This window comes from Schistosoma haematobium, chromosome 6 (genome assembly GCF_000699445.3).
Source record: "Schistosoma haematobium chromosome 6, whole genome shotgun sequence".
In the NCBI taxonomy this organism is placed as follows: domain Eukaryota; kingdom Metazoa; phylum Platyhelminthes; class Trematoda; order Strigeidida; family Schistosomatidae; genus Schistosoma; species Schistosoma haematobium.
In genome coordinates, this window is record NC_067201.1 from 13512600 (window position 1) to 13530575 (window position 17976).

A 17976-nucleotide genomic window follows, 5' to 3' on the forward strand; every position below is an offset into this window, starting at 1 on the left:
GTGTAATCAATTAACAATAACTTAAGAAAGGCACAACATACAATTACAGTTTATGAATTTAAAAAAACGCTTACAAACAGGAGAATAAAAAATACAATAACTTAGATATTTCATTATTGAAGGATAAGAACATAATGACTTCAGTTAGTAGTACAGTATCGAAAGTTCAATGTTGTTCATTACTTACTCAGTTATGACAAGGATGTGAACATTTTTAAATATTATTGGTACAACTGAATTATCATTTTCGATTTATATACTTTTATCAAATATTGGTGGGTATTTTTTATTAAGAATTCTTAACAAGAATAAGAGTGATTAGTGTGAAGTACGTGTAATATGACTAAAATTAAAGAACAAATAAAAATCAGGAAGAAGAATGTATATTTTTATAAAGTTGCAGCTAGTCCATTACCTATCTCACCATATTTAACCAGTTATTAAATTAATAGGTAACATGTCTGATAGTGATATTACTTCTATTGCCACGATATTTGTTCTCATGATTTCATCTCCTTGCATTGATATGGTGTAATAACTTGGATCGATGAATATATATGCTACATTCTATGTTGCTTATGACTGACTAGAACGTTACATAGGCCACACAAAGAGATCACTTCCCAAACGCATCTCAGAACATTATCCGGCTTGGCTCTTAAAAGGAGAATATAAGACAATCATTAGTTCTATACAGTAGCATTTAATTAACTGTGGACACATCGCTCCAAAGGATTCCTCTTTTAAAGTAATCTACAGAGTCAAAGGAACTGCATCGAAGGGGAGGGTCGAATCAATATTTTATGCACTACTGAGGCATTGGCAATCCACGAACTCAAGTCTGAACTTTGCGTACAGAAACGATTCGTCCAACCTCTCATCCTTTCTTGGCTCTAATCCCCTTAATGGGTTTGTTCCTGGTTTTTCTTCTTTTTTTTTCTCTGAACTTTTATTTGATTGTTATTGAATTTTTAAATTGTTTTGCAATTTTAATCTCTAGTCAGTTATTATTATTATTATTATTATTATTATTATTATTATTATTATCCCAACCGTTGTTGCTACCTTGACGTGGTGGTCGGGCTTGCCTATCGTGATGAAGCAACCGAGCTATACTGGCTGGAACAACCGTTCCTCAAGGTCCTACCATGTCAGACAGGTCGGTTGAAGAGCAATAAGACTAAAAGCAACAAACCCAAGGTCCGAAGGCGAAGTCGTACTGCTGACTGTACAGAGGTGTGACAGCAGTAAGGTGTTTCCTTCAGACAACCAGCATGACAGCGATGCTGCCTTCCCACAAGGAGGGGTGGGGTTAGAAAAGGTCGACCCTAAAAATGCACACCTCGCCTTATCCCACGGATATCCGTCTCCGGCGGTAAGGTCTCAATAAGTACGGAGCTAACACAAAAATTACCTATAACAAGGTCGTGTGTGACCGACCTCAAGCAGTTGTCCCTTGGGCACTGCGGTCACGCTCTCAGTTCACTAAGACCACCTTTAATCCAATTTCCTTTTCAGGTACCTCCAGAACAACTCTTCCACGGTGTGGGCAACCGGGAAGTGATAACCGCCCTCATATTTCTAACAGCACTCAAGACCACTGTATTCATAATCAACCTCCCTCTTCAATTCCTATTATTCCTCCTACATCGACTTTCAACTCTATATTTCCTCTCTCGGCTTCCACCTCAAGTGTCACCGTAGCCAACGATTCTAGTGCTCAAAACACTGTCCCAGGTCTACTGAAACCTCGCTCCAAACTACACATTGGAGCCTTCAACGTACGCACCCTATGTCAAATCGGTCAGCAGGCTTCCTTGGCTAAAACCCTAGAGTCTCTTTCCATTGATGTATGCTGTGTCTCCGAAACACGCATACAGGATTCCAGTGTGGTCATTCACTTGACCTCACCTCGGCAAGACGGAGAGCCAACGAGATACACCCTTCGTGTGTCTGGTGACCCGATGGCAAGTTCTCGTGGACTGGCAGGTGTAGGCATAGCACTAAGCATGAGGGCCGAACAAGCACTGCTAGAGTGGATCCCCGTCAACAGTCGTCTATGTGCTGTTCGGCTGAACGGCTACGTAAGAACTCGGAAGGATAGGGACACACGTCGTTGCCTTTTTGTCGTTTCTGCCTACGCTCCCACTGACTGCAGCTCAGATGAAGTGAAAGATGAATTTTACAGAAAGCTGTCCGAACTTCTTCAGAAAGCTAAACGCTCAGACATAGTACTCATAGCAGGTGATTTTAATGCTCAGATAGTGGAGAAGATTTGTAGCTCAGGTGGATGATTTTGGTGGTGTTTTGTTCTCTGAGCTGGATGGTTTGGTCGTGGAGCTTTCATCGTTCTTCTGAACGACATCATCAGCACAAACTTCAGATAGATCTGAAGTTTGTGGTAATGCTCAGATAGGCAGTTTAAACCAAACAGAAAGGCATTTAGGTGGATATTTTAGTATTCCGACACAGCGAACAGATAATGGTGATCGTCTGCTGCAGCTATGCTCAGACAATCGTTTATTTTTAGCAAACACAAATTTTAAGCATAAGGAGAGACATCGTCTAACATGGCGACCCCCTACACCAAACCAACGATGGGCTCAAATAGACCATATTGCCACCAGTCATCGTTGGAGAGGGTCGGTAGAAGATTGTCGCTCATTCTGGAGTACCTGCTTGGACTCCGACCATGCCCTAATACGGGCACGCATCTGCTTGCGCCTCACTGGACGCAAAAAGCCACATTAAAAAGACCCGTTAGAACTGAGTTGAGTAACGAGAAAACCAAAAGTAGATTCCAGGAACAACTGAGGTCACACTTAGGTAGTTGTGAAGACGAGGCTGACCCAGATGTTGCTTGGAAGGGCATACAATCAGCTGTGGAAACAGCAGTGACATCTATTAGTGACTTAAACCACAGAGTTACAAGGAACCAGTGGATTTCTTCAAGGTCTGTCACACTGATGGATTCTCGCAAACTCGTCCCATCAGGTTCTGAACATGATGAAGAGCGTAAACAAATCAGATCTAGGTTAAGAAAAAGTCTAAGGAACGACCGTGAGCAGTGGTGGGTAACGAAAGCAAAAGAGATGGAAAAGGCGGCGACTATAGGGAACACAAGACAGCTTTACAGACTAATAAAAGAAACTGGAATTAATAAGTCAAGTGTAAGTGAGATTATTTCGGAAAAAGATGATACTCTCATCTGCTCCCAGTCCAGACGTTTAGAACGATGGGCGGAACATTTTAGAGAACAGTTCAGCTGGCCTTCAGCTACTCTACAACTACCCTCCATTCCCAGACAAAGTGAATGGAACATTGAAGTAGGTCTCCCAACTCTTGCTGAAGTTGAGAAGGCTATAGTTAATCTGAAACGAGGAAGGGCAGCTGGTCCAGATGGATTGGCTCCAGAGGTCTTTAAGGATGGTGGTCCAATTTTAGCGATTATGTTGACTAATATTTTAGCTAAGATCTGGGAATTAGACGTTATCCCATCTGACTGGTCACAATCACTTATCGTCCCAATATATAAGAAAGGGTCAAAATCATCCTGTAACAACCACAGAGGGATTAGTTTAACAAACATAGTATCTAAAATACTAGCCTCGATAATTATCAGACGCCTAACTAAGACTCGTGAACTACAAACACGAGAGAACCAAACTGGCTTTAGACCTGGTCGTGGCTGCATCGACCACATATTCACCATTCGTCAGATTCTAGAACACAGGCATACCTATCGGCGTCCGACAATGGTGGTCTTTCTCGACTTAAAAGCAGCATTTGACTCGGTAGACCGCGAGATTCTGTGGCAGTGTCTGTCATTGAAAGGCGTACCCCAGAAGTACATAAACCTTGTGAAGGCTCTTTACTCGAACACTACTAGTCGAGTCAGGGCTTATGGCGAACTGTCATCTACTTTTGAAACCTCAAGTGGTGTCCGTCAAGGCTGTCCACTTCCTCCATTTTTGTTTAACTTCATCATAGATCTACTGATGGAAATAACTTTCTCGTCGACTGAGTTCTCGGGTATTGATCTCCTACCAGGAGGTCCACTTATCGACTTAGAATACGCAGATGACATAGTCCTGTTTGGTGAAGACGCTGACAAAATGCAGAGTCTTCTGGTAGCACTAAGCAACAATGCCAGAATGTTTGGGATGCGCTTCTCTCCCTCTAAATGCAAGTTGTTGCTTCAGGACTGGTCTGCGTCAACACCTGAACTAAGGATAGGGAGTGAAGTAGTCGAACGCGTTGACAACTTCACTTATCTTGGAAGTCTGATCAGCCCTAATGGGTTGGTGTCTGACGAAATCTCAGCACGGATTCGTAAAGCTCGTTTGGCTTTTGCCAAATTACGTCACCTATGGCGAAGGCGAGATATCCGTCTATCAATAAAAGGACGAGTATACTGCGCGGCTGTTCGTTCTGTTTTAATTTACGGCAGCGAAACATGGCCATTAAGAGTAGAAGACACTCGTAAGCTACTAGTATTTGACCACAGATGCCTTAGAAATATTCCTGGCGTCTGCTGGGATCACCGGGTAAGTAATAGTGAGGTTAGACGCAGGGTATTAGGGAATGATGGTAAATCAGTTGATGAGGTTATGAATCTTCATCGACTGAGATGGTTGGGCCACGTGTTACGTATGCCTGAACACCGATTACCACGACGTGCAATGCTATCCGGTATTGGAAATGGTTGGAAGAAAGTTAGGGGCGGCCAAACCAAAACGTGGCATCAGTGCTTGAAGTCACTAACTTCTAATCTGAGCCATGTTGGTAGATGCAGACTACTTGGTTGGGGTCCGCGTGACTTTCGTAACCAATGGTTGGAGACACTTGGTGACATGGCTCAGAATCGATCACAATGGCGTCGGTGTATACACTCCCTGTCTTCCCTTAAACTAAGAGATTAAGATCACTTCACATCTTTCTTTCTACGAACCAATTCTTTCTTCTTGTACTATATCTCTATATGCAATCTTTCTCTTACATATTACTACCTTTGACCTAACCACTGCTATGAATCCGGTGTTCATCTTGTTGTGCTAATGAGGTATGGCAACCTGGGCCGATGCATACATGTGCCTGGTCCTACGTTGTAGCTGACTGACTGACATTATTATTATTATTCAGTTTATTATTATGACCTTTGTGTTTGTCGTTTGTCTTCATATCTGTCAATTGGACTATTATCTGACCCATAAATTATTTTTTTTCCTTACCCTTTTATTAATACGTAACCTCATTTGTTATTTAGTCTCGAATCCGTTTATTATGCAATCTTTTCTATCTTCCTATAGACATACATTTTCCATATATCTGTATATACGAATGTACAGCTTAAGTAAATGATTTCATCGAAAATAAAATTTTCTTCGCTGAATTCTCTTTTTGTTATTAAATTGACTCTCACCTTTCTCTCAGTCCGTACTTTATTGTAGACATAATCCATCAAAATCTAGTGAACAGATTATTTTAAGTTTAGTAACAGTATTGTAATGAACGAAGTACTTGGGTAGGGTAAGCCACTTTATTGTATTAAGGGAAATCACACATTGTATTTTGAAGATATGAAAACAATACATTGAATACATAATTTGCTCATCTTCTTTGAATAATCTTTCACAAGCTCCATAGTTCTTCTATTCCTGTTGCTTCTCTTCATTTCCCTACTCTGCCGGTAACGTTCCTACTTCCAATTCCTGATACATACTACTTACATCTGTCTGTATAAGTAGTACACATTTCAGTAGTAATATAAAATCAGTGTAAACCAGTGAATTTACGGTAATTCATACACTAATTTAAAACTGTTAGATAATTTTTTTCTTTTATTCTTAGGTTTACATTTTATTCAATGATTTAATACTTACTATTATGAAGTATGAGTAGAGGCAATAAGATAGCCATACAACACTGTTCAATTGTCCAATAATTAAGACTGAATTTTTTCATCTTAATATAAAACCAAATCTAATAACAACAAACAGAGAAAAAAACAGTTGTAAAGAAAAGTAAAGTCAACACTTATTTACAATAACTCAATAAAAGTATTAAATTAAATCTCAAAAAAGACTGTCAGTTTAGGAGTAAATTAACTGGAAAATATAAACGGTAAAACTATAATTGTAACTAAGAAAGGCATCAACCAAAATTGAGAGAACTTCTTTCACCTTTCAATGTGAAATTCAAAGATGAATCAATGTTACCATTGTATTATATGAAAAATATATTTACAATTGAAATCACTTCGTATAGTGTTTACAACATTTGAAATTGTTAGAAACAAACTTTTGTTTTCATTAAAGGGTATTCATGACAATGTTCAATATATCAAGTGTTCTTTTTTTTAAAAAAAAAAAAGACGTAAAACAATTAACTATTGTTTTAATTTACTTTGTTGATGGTAAACTTGTAAGGAAATCATTTTGTTAGTGATTTATTGAATGACCAATGAGTTGGTAGAGTGAGAATATTAAAATAGATAACAATTTTATTAAGTACGACTTCTTCACAAAAATACGGTGACAATGGTGGTTCACCTATAATTTCATCTTTGGAATTATACAGAGAATTTACGGATAGACATTTTATAGGTGATAATGACTGAGGAAGATTCGGAAGTTATTAGTGCAAATATATTACTACTAAGATTAATGATGTTATGTAGCAATATTTTTACAAAATTAATATTGGAAAACTGACAATAACCCTTGTAAAACTAATAACCTTCCTAAAACCATTAAATTCTAACAGGTTTTGTTAGTTCTGTTGAGAAATAATTTTGATTGACACAAAATCTCTGCGAATTGGCTTCAACACCACGTGATCATTTGGGAAATTGCTCAAGCTCGTTCCTATACTTATGTTTTTATTGTGAAATCGAATCTTTCCATAGATAAGAATTGATTTTGTGATGTATTTTTGAAGGTATTTAAATGCTAATATTTTTATTAACCTAAAGATATTACTTAAAAAAATTCATATTTTTTCACTCCACTTTATTCACAAGTCGGAGACTGTATAAAATAATTTTATTGTTATACATGATTAACCCTTAGGTTTTTTTATTAACTGAGTTCATACATATTTATGCAATACAAAACCCAATTAGAGTAAATTATGTACATTCTCAACGGATTTATCCTCTATACCTCAAACAGGTTACTTGGTAGTTAAACGTTACGCAATAAAATCTTCGAAGATACTTAAGAAGAAATACATGAGTTACGCATGTCTCTAAAATATTTAATGGCCTCATCTTACAGTTGTGGAGCATCATGAAGTGAACTACTATAAAAAGTATTCACTCTTGGATAAATAGTCGGATAAAATACACCTGGTACATAAATGGTATAAGTTTGCCAAGCCAGATGAACCTGGTAAATTCATGTTGACATTTAGTCAACGGCAAGCTAATCGAAGACCATTAAGATTTGTAAATAATCAAAATGACCTAAACATTCGATCACTTCACTATTTCAAAACTAAATGATGGCGAGGTTGAAAATTCTGAGGTTTGAAAGTGAAATTCATATTGTATTTCATACAGTAATGACGTTATTCCATCTAACTGGTCACAATCACTTATCGTCCCAATATATAAGAAAGGGTCAAAATCATCCTGTAACAACCACAGAGGGATTAGTTTAACAAACATAGTATCTAAAATACTAGCCTCGATAATTATCAGACGCCTAACTAAGACTCGTGAACTACAAACACGAGAGAACCAAACTGGCTTTAGACCTGGTCGTGGCTGCATCGACCACATATTCACCATTCGTCAGATTCTAGAACACAGGCATACCTATCGGCGTCCGACAATGGTGGTCTTTCTCGACTTAAAAGCAGCATTTGACTCGGTAGACCGCGAGATTCTGTGGCAGTGTCTGTCATTGAAAGGCGTACCCCAGAAGTACATAAACCTTGTGAAGGCTCTTTACTCGAACACTACTAGTCGAGTCAGGGCTTATGGCGAACTGTCATCTACTTTTGAAACCTCAAGTGGTGTCCGTCAAGGCTGTCCACTTCCTCCATTTTTGTTTAACTTCATCATAGATCTACTGATGGAAATAACTTTCTCGTCGACTGAGTTCTCGGGTATTGATCTCCTACCAGGAGGTCCACTTATCGACTTAGAATACGCAGATGACATAGTCCTGTTTGGTGAAGACGCTGACAAAATGCAGAGTCTTCTGGTAGCACTAAGCAACAATGCCAGAATGTTTGGGATGCGCTTCTCTCCCTCTAAATGCAAGTTGTTGCTTCAGGACTGGTCTGCGTCAACACCTGAACTAAGGATAGGGAGTGAAGTAGTCGAACGCGTTGACAACTTCACTTATCTTGGAAGTCTGATCAGCCCTAATGGGTTGGTGTCTGACGAAATCTCAGCACGGATTCGTAAAGCTCGTTTGGCTTTTGCCAAATTACGTCACCTATGGCGAAGGCGAGATATCCGTCTATCAATAAAAGGACGAGTATACTGCGCGGCTGTTCGTTCTGTTTTAATTTACGGCAGCGAAACATGGCCATTAAGAGTAGAAGACACTCGTAAGCTACTAGTATTTGACCACAGATGCCTTAGAAATATTCCTGGCGTCTGCTGGGATCACCGGGTAAGTAATAGTGAGGTTAGACGCAGGGTATTAGGGAATGATGGTAAATCAGTTGATGAGGTTATGAATCTTCATCGACTGAGATGGTTGGGCCACGTGTTACGTATGCCTGAACACCGATTACCACGACGTGCAATGCTATCCGGTATTGGAAATGGTTGGAAGAAAGTTAGGGGCGGCCAAACCAAAACGTGGCATCAGTGCTTGAAGTCACTAACTTCTAATCTGAGCCATGTTGGTAGATGCAGACTACTTGGTTGGGGTCCGCGTGACTTTCGTAACCAATGGTTGGAGACACTTGGTGACATGGCTCAGAATCGATCACAATGGCGTCGGTGTATACACTCCCTGTCTTCCCTTAAACTAAGAGATTAAGATCACTTCACATCTTTCTTTCTACGAACCAATTCTTTCTTCTTGTACTATATCTCTATATGCAATCTTTCTCTTACATATTACTACCTTTGACCTAACCACTGCTATGAATCCGGTGTTCATCTTGTTGTGCTGATGCGGTATGGCAACCTGGACCGATGCACATATGTGCCTGGTCCTACGTTGTAGCTGACTGACTGACTGAGTAATGAAAAACAAATAGAATACAATAACTACATAGGAAGCATTATGTAGACCACACCTACTATATGAAAGTCAATGATAATATCAGATATAAAAACCGAAATAGAGAAATTGTTGTAAAAAATTTTCAAAACAACTGGAACTCGAATATTTATGACAAAAACCCTAACCGTGTACACATTAGTGACTAAAGAGTGATTTAATTTATTTACCGCGTACATGTTTATGTACTTGGTTATGAGCTACACGGTTTGTGTGAGGACTAACGATACTACCCAGTTGCATAAACCGAAGTAGTTGAACCTGGGATTGAGCTTGCGACCTAATGGTTGAAGTGCTTTAATCAAGTCACACCTTCATAACTATTGAATAACTTGTACATGTATCCGCGAAGTTCTGGTGAGGATTTATAACTACTGAACTCCAACTAGTTTGAAAGTGAGATAGTTACTCATTATTGGTTTTAGATATTCAAATGAAAACTAATAGATCATAATCGTAGAGAAATTACGATGAGATAGTCTAGAGGCAAAGCGCTTGCTGCGATTTTTATCAATATCATGATTCGCCATCATATATATATATATATATATATATATATATATATATCAACGTAGGAGGTCTGTGTAGATCGCTGAATTTTATAGTGTAGAACACGAATTGACCTTAGTCAGACAAACATTGGAAACTGGGAATCACTGGACAGCTGCCTCTCTCTAGTATCCACAAAATCACGAACTGATTGAACACAGAAATTCAAACCATTTGATCCTGAATCAGTAGTCCGAAGGTTGGGCGCCTGCTGTGAAATCTGAAGGTCCCGGATTCAATCCTTAGTGGGGTTATGAATGAGCACTGCTGAGGAGTTTCATATTAGGACGAAACGGCTGCTCAGTATTTCCTTGTTTAAAAAGATTGCTTAACTAACGCTAATTCGTTATACAACCCATAAAACACATATATGTGTTGGTCAGAAACTTAGTAATAATAATAATAATAATAATGACAGTAATAATAATCAAGTTCACTTACAGTAACTGCCTCTGAAATAACAAAAAGTATGAACTTCACTACTAATTCCATATAAGTAAATTCAATAGTATAATATTGAAAAATGAAATCCACACTGATTATTTTAAATAATAAATGTTCGCCTTCATAATCTTCGTATTTTAAATGATTATTACTTAATTCATGATAGAATGTTACATGGAATTTATAAATGGTGAAATCAACTGGAATAAGATGAAATAGGAATAGTTCGTCACATTTCTGAAAAAAATAAAAAAATAAACAACACAAATACATAAAAGTTACTGAGTTACTAGTGGAATTCTGACGCCCTCTCGAAAAAAAATGAATGGATCAAACTACTTCTAACTTGATATTGCTCCTGAATATTGATTCAAAATGTTTACGGGAATGACATTTTCCATAAAAACAGTGAAAATTTATTAAAGTTTAGTTGCGGCTAATAGTGGGATATAGGACACGTATCTCGCTTTATTTGGAGCTCACTAGTTGGATATACCTAAGTCCCAGTCTTGATGTTCACACAACGAGACTCGAATCCGCTGTTTTTCTCCTTAAACGCTAACATGTTATTCACTAAGCCCCAATTTATTATCTTGAAAACTTCATTAATTTGTATTGTGTTCACAAATAGAAATTATTGCTATATACTCAGAGTTCAACTATTATAAATAGATCTACCTAATAAACGACAAACACACTATGCACCATAATGATAATATATTGTTGTCCAATAAAGTTCAGAGCAAAGAAACTTTCAGGACAATACTGAAGAATAAATTGTTTAAATCAATAATCTATACTTCTATGACAGCAGTGTAGCCGCTGTAGACAGTTAGAAAATAATTATTGTTAACCCTTTGATCGGATGAAAGTCAAATAAAATAATGAAAGCAAATTAGTTCTCAGACTATACGTCAAGGTTCACAATACTGACAATTTAATGCTGCACAAGTCCACACGACACTGATTCGATACATTTGTTTAAAGTTATATGGGAATAATTAATTTTCTTCTCTGTCTGAAGTGCGCCGAAAAGTCAGTAGAAACACGGGAGTGTCAAGTGAATACTGGCCGAAGTAGCCGCTTAGTGGCCAAGGTGTCCGACGTTCAGCCACTAAGTCCGAGGTTCGAACCCCGGCTCTGCCTACTTCTGTTTCAGCAAGCAAGTAGTATCGCTATCCATTGCACTTAAGGTGTAGTTTATGTTTAAGTACCTGGAGAGTGAGTTAATCTAAATTTGTAAATTCTAAATAAATGCTAGATGAAAGTACAACAAAAGTTCACTACAATTTTTCATCAATCTTGAATAGCATTGGAGACATACTTATCCAAGTAAGCATATAACGGACAGATGCTACGAAATGATTTAAAGGCTAGCTAAGCTGTTTAATTGTCATAGTTGATGTGATTCGCATCAGAATAATTGGAAGTGACCAATAAATGACTAGCTAAACAAATATTTATATATATTATTTTGTTAGGTAACTATCAATAATTCAGTCTGGTGAGCGGCACGTTGTATTACTACATACTACCAATCGATTAACGCATTTTATACATTAATTTAATCATCCTCAAAAATCTTTTCACTATAAATCGTAAAGGGCCAATTTATAAAAAAGACAAAAACAAGTAAAAATAGATAAAGTAGTTGGCAATTACAAAAGCTAGGGAATGTTTTAATGATTGAGTTACTTGACTTTTAGCCAGTAAGATCGGGTTTCATCCACATTCCACCAACTTTGATTTAGGAAACTTAATAACGTTATTGTGCTTGACGCTACGAGTGTGGCTAAAAGTCGATCATATGAACATGCGCTTCGGTAATGAATTACTTTGGTTTCAGTTATTATCCTAAGTATTTAACAAACACAAAAGAATATGAAGAGAGAACATATCTTCATTACTGGGAGAGATTTTAAACCTTGTCACGCAAGGCCTTTAATCATTAGTTCTCAGCACTATGGGGACTTAACACAAGATACTTACATCTTATTATGGGACTCAGACTAATGGTCAACAAATTGAAGAACTAGTAATATGTTGACTTGGGTGCTCTCCCATTATTACATTTTAACCATATAACAAAATCGAAGGGTTTAATTACAATATGAAATAAATTAGACTACTGAAAATTAGGAAACGATAAGTAATGGTTATATTTTGTGCAGTAGGACTTGAAATAAACACTTGTATGTGCAACATTTAAGCTTCAAGATGAAAATCTTTTGATCTAAATTAACTTATTCTTTTCAAATGGATGATATTTTTTGCTATGACCCAGTAGTTTAAAGGCTGACATACCTAAATGTAAAACTTCATAAACTTATGTTCAGTTTCAAAACAGATTATGGACCAGTAATACTGTTTAGTAGCACCTCATCTAGGAATGAACAAGGTAAATTTGGTGTTACTAGCAAAAAGAAAATACTGTTTTTAGAGGTTATCGACCAGATTATCGTGATTTCTGTACAGGAAGCTTAAATAGCATGTTTAATATCAATTCAGTAACAAAAAGACAGTTTTATAAACATATCTTCCAATGATTTCCTATTAATTGTGGTAAGTAACAACAGATTACTAGAAAAAAATTGAAGAGGAAGTATGATCATGTAATTGTTACGAAGTAACGGAGACTTAGATAAACAATCGGATATTTTGGGCATAAAAAATACAATGTTCAACTTACTGTATCGGGACAATTCACTTGAATAGTCCGGTTGTGAATTGGACCCATTTGGACTACAAAAGTTTTATAATTCGGATCTGATTTAAACATTCCAATTCTACTCCCAGCAGTAGCTAGATGGGGTATCTGTACTTGAATAGACGTATTGATATTTACTGATACTTTGGCATTTTCTTTATAAATGAAAAGTATTTATTAATGAATTTTTTGAAAAAGAATTACAGTTAGTTCATGGAAATGTGGGGAATAAAAGCATAGTTACATAGATCGTTAACCAAAAAATCACTAATTAATGTCATTATGAGAAAGGGTTTGGATGATTGCGTTGTTGATACTCTTGACTGAATTTTGATGAGTCTGTTGGCATAACTCAAGCCCTTTCTAATAATAATGAAACACATGTCAAACTCGTTATGCAAGTGAGTGGCTATTTGGACTTAGAAACTAAGTGAATAACTCGTTGGGTGTTTGAAATAAAGAGGAGCGGTTTCGAGTCCCTGTCAGAACACCAGTGGTTGGATACATGTTTATACGGTTGACGAGCCTCGAAAACGGCGAAACGTGATTCCTGCATTACAATACTAGCCACCCCATATAGACTACTGAATAACTTCAATTTTAGACTTTCACTTATTGGAACTACATTACAGCTGCTAGCATTCAAATGTAATGTAACTGGGCAACTAATCAGTTTTATGTGTCCTGGTTTGAAACACAAACCATAGAAGACTAAACGAGGTCTGAACCCGTAGTTCAACGATGGTTGACAGCAAAATAGGACAGCCGCCAAACTACAAATGTAAAGGTACTAAGTTCAAATAACCAGAGCGCAAGTTTAATAAGCTACTGTGTTGCTGAAATCCATGAATCATGTAGAATTGTTTTCTGGGTAAAATAAAAATTCTTGCATAAATAAGTTGACACTATATATCTCGTTTTGAAAGATTTTTTAAAGATTCGTTTTTCTATTTCATCTAAACATACTTTATCAAATAATTTGGAAATGGGATCAAAATCCATTTGAATAAATAACCAGAGAATAACAAAAACTATAGTTCGTTACAAAACTAAAGTTAATACAGAAAACAATTAACAAATAAAAAAGATTACAAATCACATACGTTCTAAGGGCGCACGATTAATTATAGCAGATAACCACAGCTCACGATGAAAAACTGAAAGAGATGGAGAATCTACCTCGCATACACTAGATTCTAAACTAGTTATACTTGGACGAATCAAAGTGGAAACAGTAACGGAATTTGAAACATTGGGACCTTTAGTGAGTAAATTTTAAAATAATTGTAGCATACCAACTAGACCAAAAATTATAGAACATCCAATAATTAGGGAGAATGTAACTGTGACAACAACGAAATAACGCTTTTTCATTGTATACAAACGCATTGGGACAGATCTGGAAATGAATAAATAGATTATTGAGTAAAAGTTATAATAACACTCAATCTAACGGTAAATATACAGTAGTAATCCATTGTCTATTTACTAAGTAAGCAGTAACTGGAAATAGTTACAATAAAAATCGACTGAACGACGACCTTAGAAAAATAACCTATTTAACTACAAGTCTGTGGCTAGACCAAGAGGCCCACGTGACTATCGTAACCAATTGTTGGAGACACTTGGTGACATGGCTCAGAATCGATCACAATGGCGTAGGTGTATACACTCCCTGTCTTCCCTTAAACTATGAGATTAAAATCGCTTCATATCATTCTTTCTTCCTGCACCATATCCTGATATGTAATCTTTATTTTATATATTACCACCATTAAATTAACTACTTCTATGAATCCGGTGTTCATCTCGCTGTGCTAATGTGGTGTGGCAACTTGGACCGATGCATACATGTGCCTGGCCCTACGTTGTAGCTGAATGAATGACAGACCAAGAGGCTTGTATAATATGTACATATTTGCAGTCACATAAAACCACTACTTAAAAATCTCATGAGTTTATTTTCAGTTTTTTCGAGATATAACTGACATTTAAAGACCAATCTTATTCTAGCCAGTATTATAAATCGGGATACTCCGTTAAAGTAAATGCTAAAAATATCCCATTATAACTGTCAAAATGGCCCACGATAGATGTTCAGGGAATAAGCGACTAGGGAATTCGGAAAGCTATCAAATAAAGTTAAGAAACAGACTAGTGGTGAATTTGCTATGGTATGCACGCTACAAAAGAAATGAATCGTAATGCATAGATACAAGTTAGACTGAAATTCACATGTGCTTCGTTTCACATTCAAACGACCCCATAGCAGTTAACTTTCGTTTGGCATATTTATGTATTTCCAAGGTGTATCAAAGTTTTTGTTTTAGGATAAAATAAATGCAATTAGGGAATGTTACTGTTCTCTCTGCAGCGGAAATCCCCAAAACTCACCTAAAGCTAATGTGATCTAGGTAATCTAAAATTGGATGGCAGGTGCACGTAACTGTCTGAATTAGTGCAGAGGTTTGTCTGTTATTTTAGAGACAAACTTTGCTACTCGTGGTAGTAAAAGTGGGAAACTATGTTGGGATTATCGCAAGTATTTATCCCGATATATTTAAAATAGCACTTCTTTGAAGATATCAAATGTCCCACCCGAGTTGTGATGTACATCACAATGACATAAAGGGGGAAATCCGAACCATTTCCTCCTGACAGCCGAAAAAGCAGACATTTAAGCGCGTTTCCCCATTATTTCCCCCTTTATTTTTCAGCGTATTTCACCGTTTATTGGTTGCTTGGAGCAGCTAAACTGATTGTAATCCAGAACAAGTATTATTTATTTCATAGCACAAAATTTAGCTTATTCACGGCAAGTAATATTACTTGCCTATATAGGCACGCCATTTACTCTAAAGGAGAACAGTTTGGAAAATTGTCTAGAAAAAAAAATCATAATAGTTGCCGACTGAAACAAAAAAGGAGTTGGCAAAAACTTACGTCCCAAGATCTCGTTGCAAAAACATGGTTACGAGTAACTAAGATTCCAATTCGAGTGAAGGTTTCTTATAGTAACGCACACCTCCGAAAATGATACACGCTGTTCACTAAACAATAACCAGAATATTTATCAAAAATATGAATGGATCAATTGACTGTTTATCTCACTTGTTGTTATCTCGGTACGGTTCCAGGTATCTGGTAATATATATAGAGGCTGTTACTATGTACATCTAGCGACCGGACCGATCAATCTATTCATTCTTCTTAAGCCACATTTTTACCCTGTCACTTATTCGCTTATTAATCCTGACTGTTTCTTATGTGACCGTATGTGTGTGCATTTCTCATCACACGTCTGTAACTTTTTTGTTTGATTTTAAACATCGATTCACGCTTAGCCTTATACACTCCTTAATTTCAACGAACGAACTATACGTAGCCTACTCAGTCGACAACATCAGCCTTTTGCTCGTACTCCTCTTTTTCAGATCCCCAACTCCTTTAATGGTTAAAGTTGCATTATTCTTCCTGATTTTCATGTTCTTTTTTATTGCAAGCAGATAGATAACTCATTAATCTCATGGATGCTGATAAAGTATTGCCGATCATAAGTTGCTCATAATGTCCTAAATTATTGTGAGTCGCTCATTGCTTTGTTTTCTTCTCAAAACTTCACAACGTAAACTCTTGCATACTCTTTGATGTTCTATCTATCCTTAACATCTCTTAACCACATATAATCTGACAACTGTCTTATAACTTATACCATTAGTTATCTTCATAGCAGTGTGATATACTTAATGGATGTCTAACCCACAATACAGGAGCCTTCACCATTTAATTTGCTTGTAACATGGAGCTAGTCGAGACAGTGCATTCCAGAAAAGATTTTAGGTGAAAGCAATATTCATACACACCACAAACGTAAGAGAGCCTAATATTACAATAGGAGAATGGGGGGCGTTACTGACCAGCAAATATGATAGTGGGGAGATAACATCAATTCACTCATGTCTGTAGGGCTGTACATGTTGTTAAATTACGACTCATTATGATCAAAAGAGGTGTCACGAAGCTATGGTATTGATGATGCTTTATTACGCAAAATACCTCTTTAACTCGTGTTTGTAACGTTGAATTGGTTTCACTTCCTACCGAGTAATGTTATCGCAAGCAAAACTAGACAATACGCCAAAAATGAAATCTGCCCATGACCCTGTAAAAGCGAAAAAATAAAAATGAGCTGAAATAGGTACGATGAAAATGGGAGACAGCCGTTTGTGTATCAGAATATCGTTTTCTGTACTATATTTTAAAACTTCTTTTAATCCCATAATTTCCATGGATGGCGTCAGCGAATCGTATCAAATAAGACGGAATATTCATGACATGAAATTCAGACAGGTCAAGTTTCAACCCACTGTCTACCGCCCGTTCCGTCACTATTGTAGGCTCCCTTTGGAGCATTAGTGCATCCCTTCCGCTTTTTATGAATCTCCAAGCCTTTGCGTCGTCTGCGTAAATCAGTGCCGTTGAGCTAATTTTATCTACCAGATCGTTGATAATGATCAAAGTCAGCGTCGATGTTATAGCAATGCTGCAATGCAGAATATATCTCCACTGGTGTTGGTGCCCGGCCCGCCAACACTAGTTTTACTAGAGATCCTCTTCTTCGCTTTGTCACAGCTTCAGTTGGAGTGGTTAAGAGTTAGCCGACAACCTCTTGGTAACGTCAAATAATTATATCCCAAATATCTATTCACTTACTTATTTTGTGCACGCATTGTTTCATATAATCCTATATTGAGTTCAAATCAGAACCCCGCGCTTCAGCTGTTCTGTTCCACGATCTAAATAAAGATATACTACAACAACTAGTCTGGCTTTCTATGCATATAAAACGAGGGATAACTACCAGTTCAGACGGCTTTTTCATATTTTTGTCAGGAGATAAAAGTTACTCAACATGTCCCCGGCACTTATATTTATTGGGCAAAACAATCACGTACTAGCTGGTCTACTGAGTTTATTGCAAACAGTTGCTGAGAGCTATGCGCATGTTTTCTGAAATCAGCCTTTGCA

General features: G+C 37.1%; 1 protein-coding gene across 2 annotated transcripts in view; it reads right to left on the reverse strand.

Moving 5' to 3' along the window:
* Positions 1–16903, reverse strand: part of MS3_00008558 (uncharacterized protein) — a gene marked incomplete at its 3' end in the record, with an annotated part of 28054 nt that extends 11151 nt beyond the window's left edge. Inside the window, exons 1-6 of one of the 2 annotated variants that reach the window (XM_012937593.3) lie at positions 15892–15971; positions 14244–14347; positions 14052–14207; positions 12931–13103; positions 10239–10478; positions 5883–5982 (exon numbers count right to left, since the gene is read on the reverse strand). In XM_012937593.3, the coding sequence (XP_012793047.2) occupies positions 5883–5982; positions 10239–10478; positions 12931–13103; positions 14052–14207; positions 14244–14347; positions 15892–15917 (799 nt within the window). In that variant the 5' untranslated portion in view covers positions 15918–15971. Of the gene's footprint in view, positions 1–4857; positions 5983–10238; positions 10479–12930; positions 13104–14051; positions 14208–14243; positions 14348–15891; positions 15972–16865 lie in introns of those variants that run through there. The other variant, XM_051216892.1, reaches the window with a different exon arrangement.
* Positions 16904–17976: the final 1073 nt, after the last annotated feature.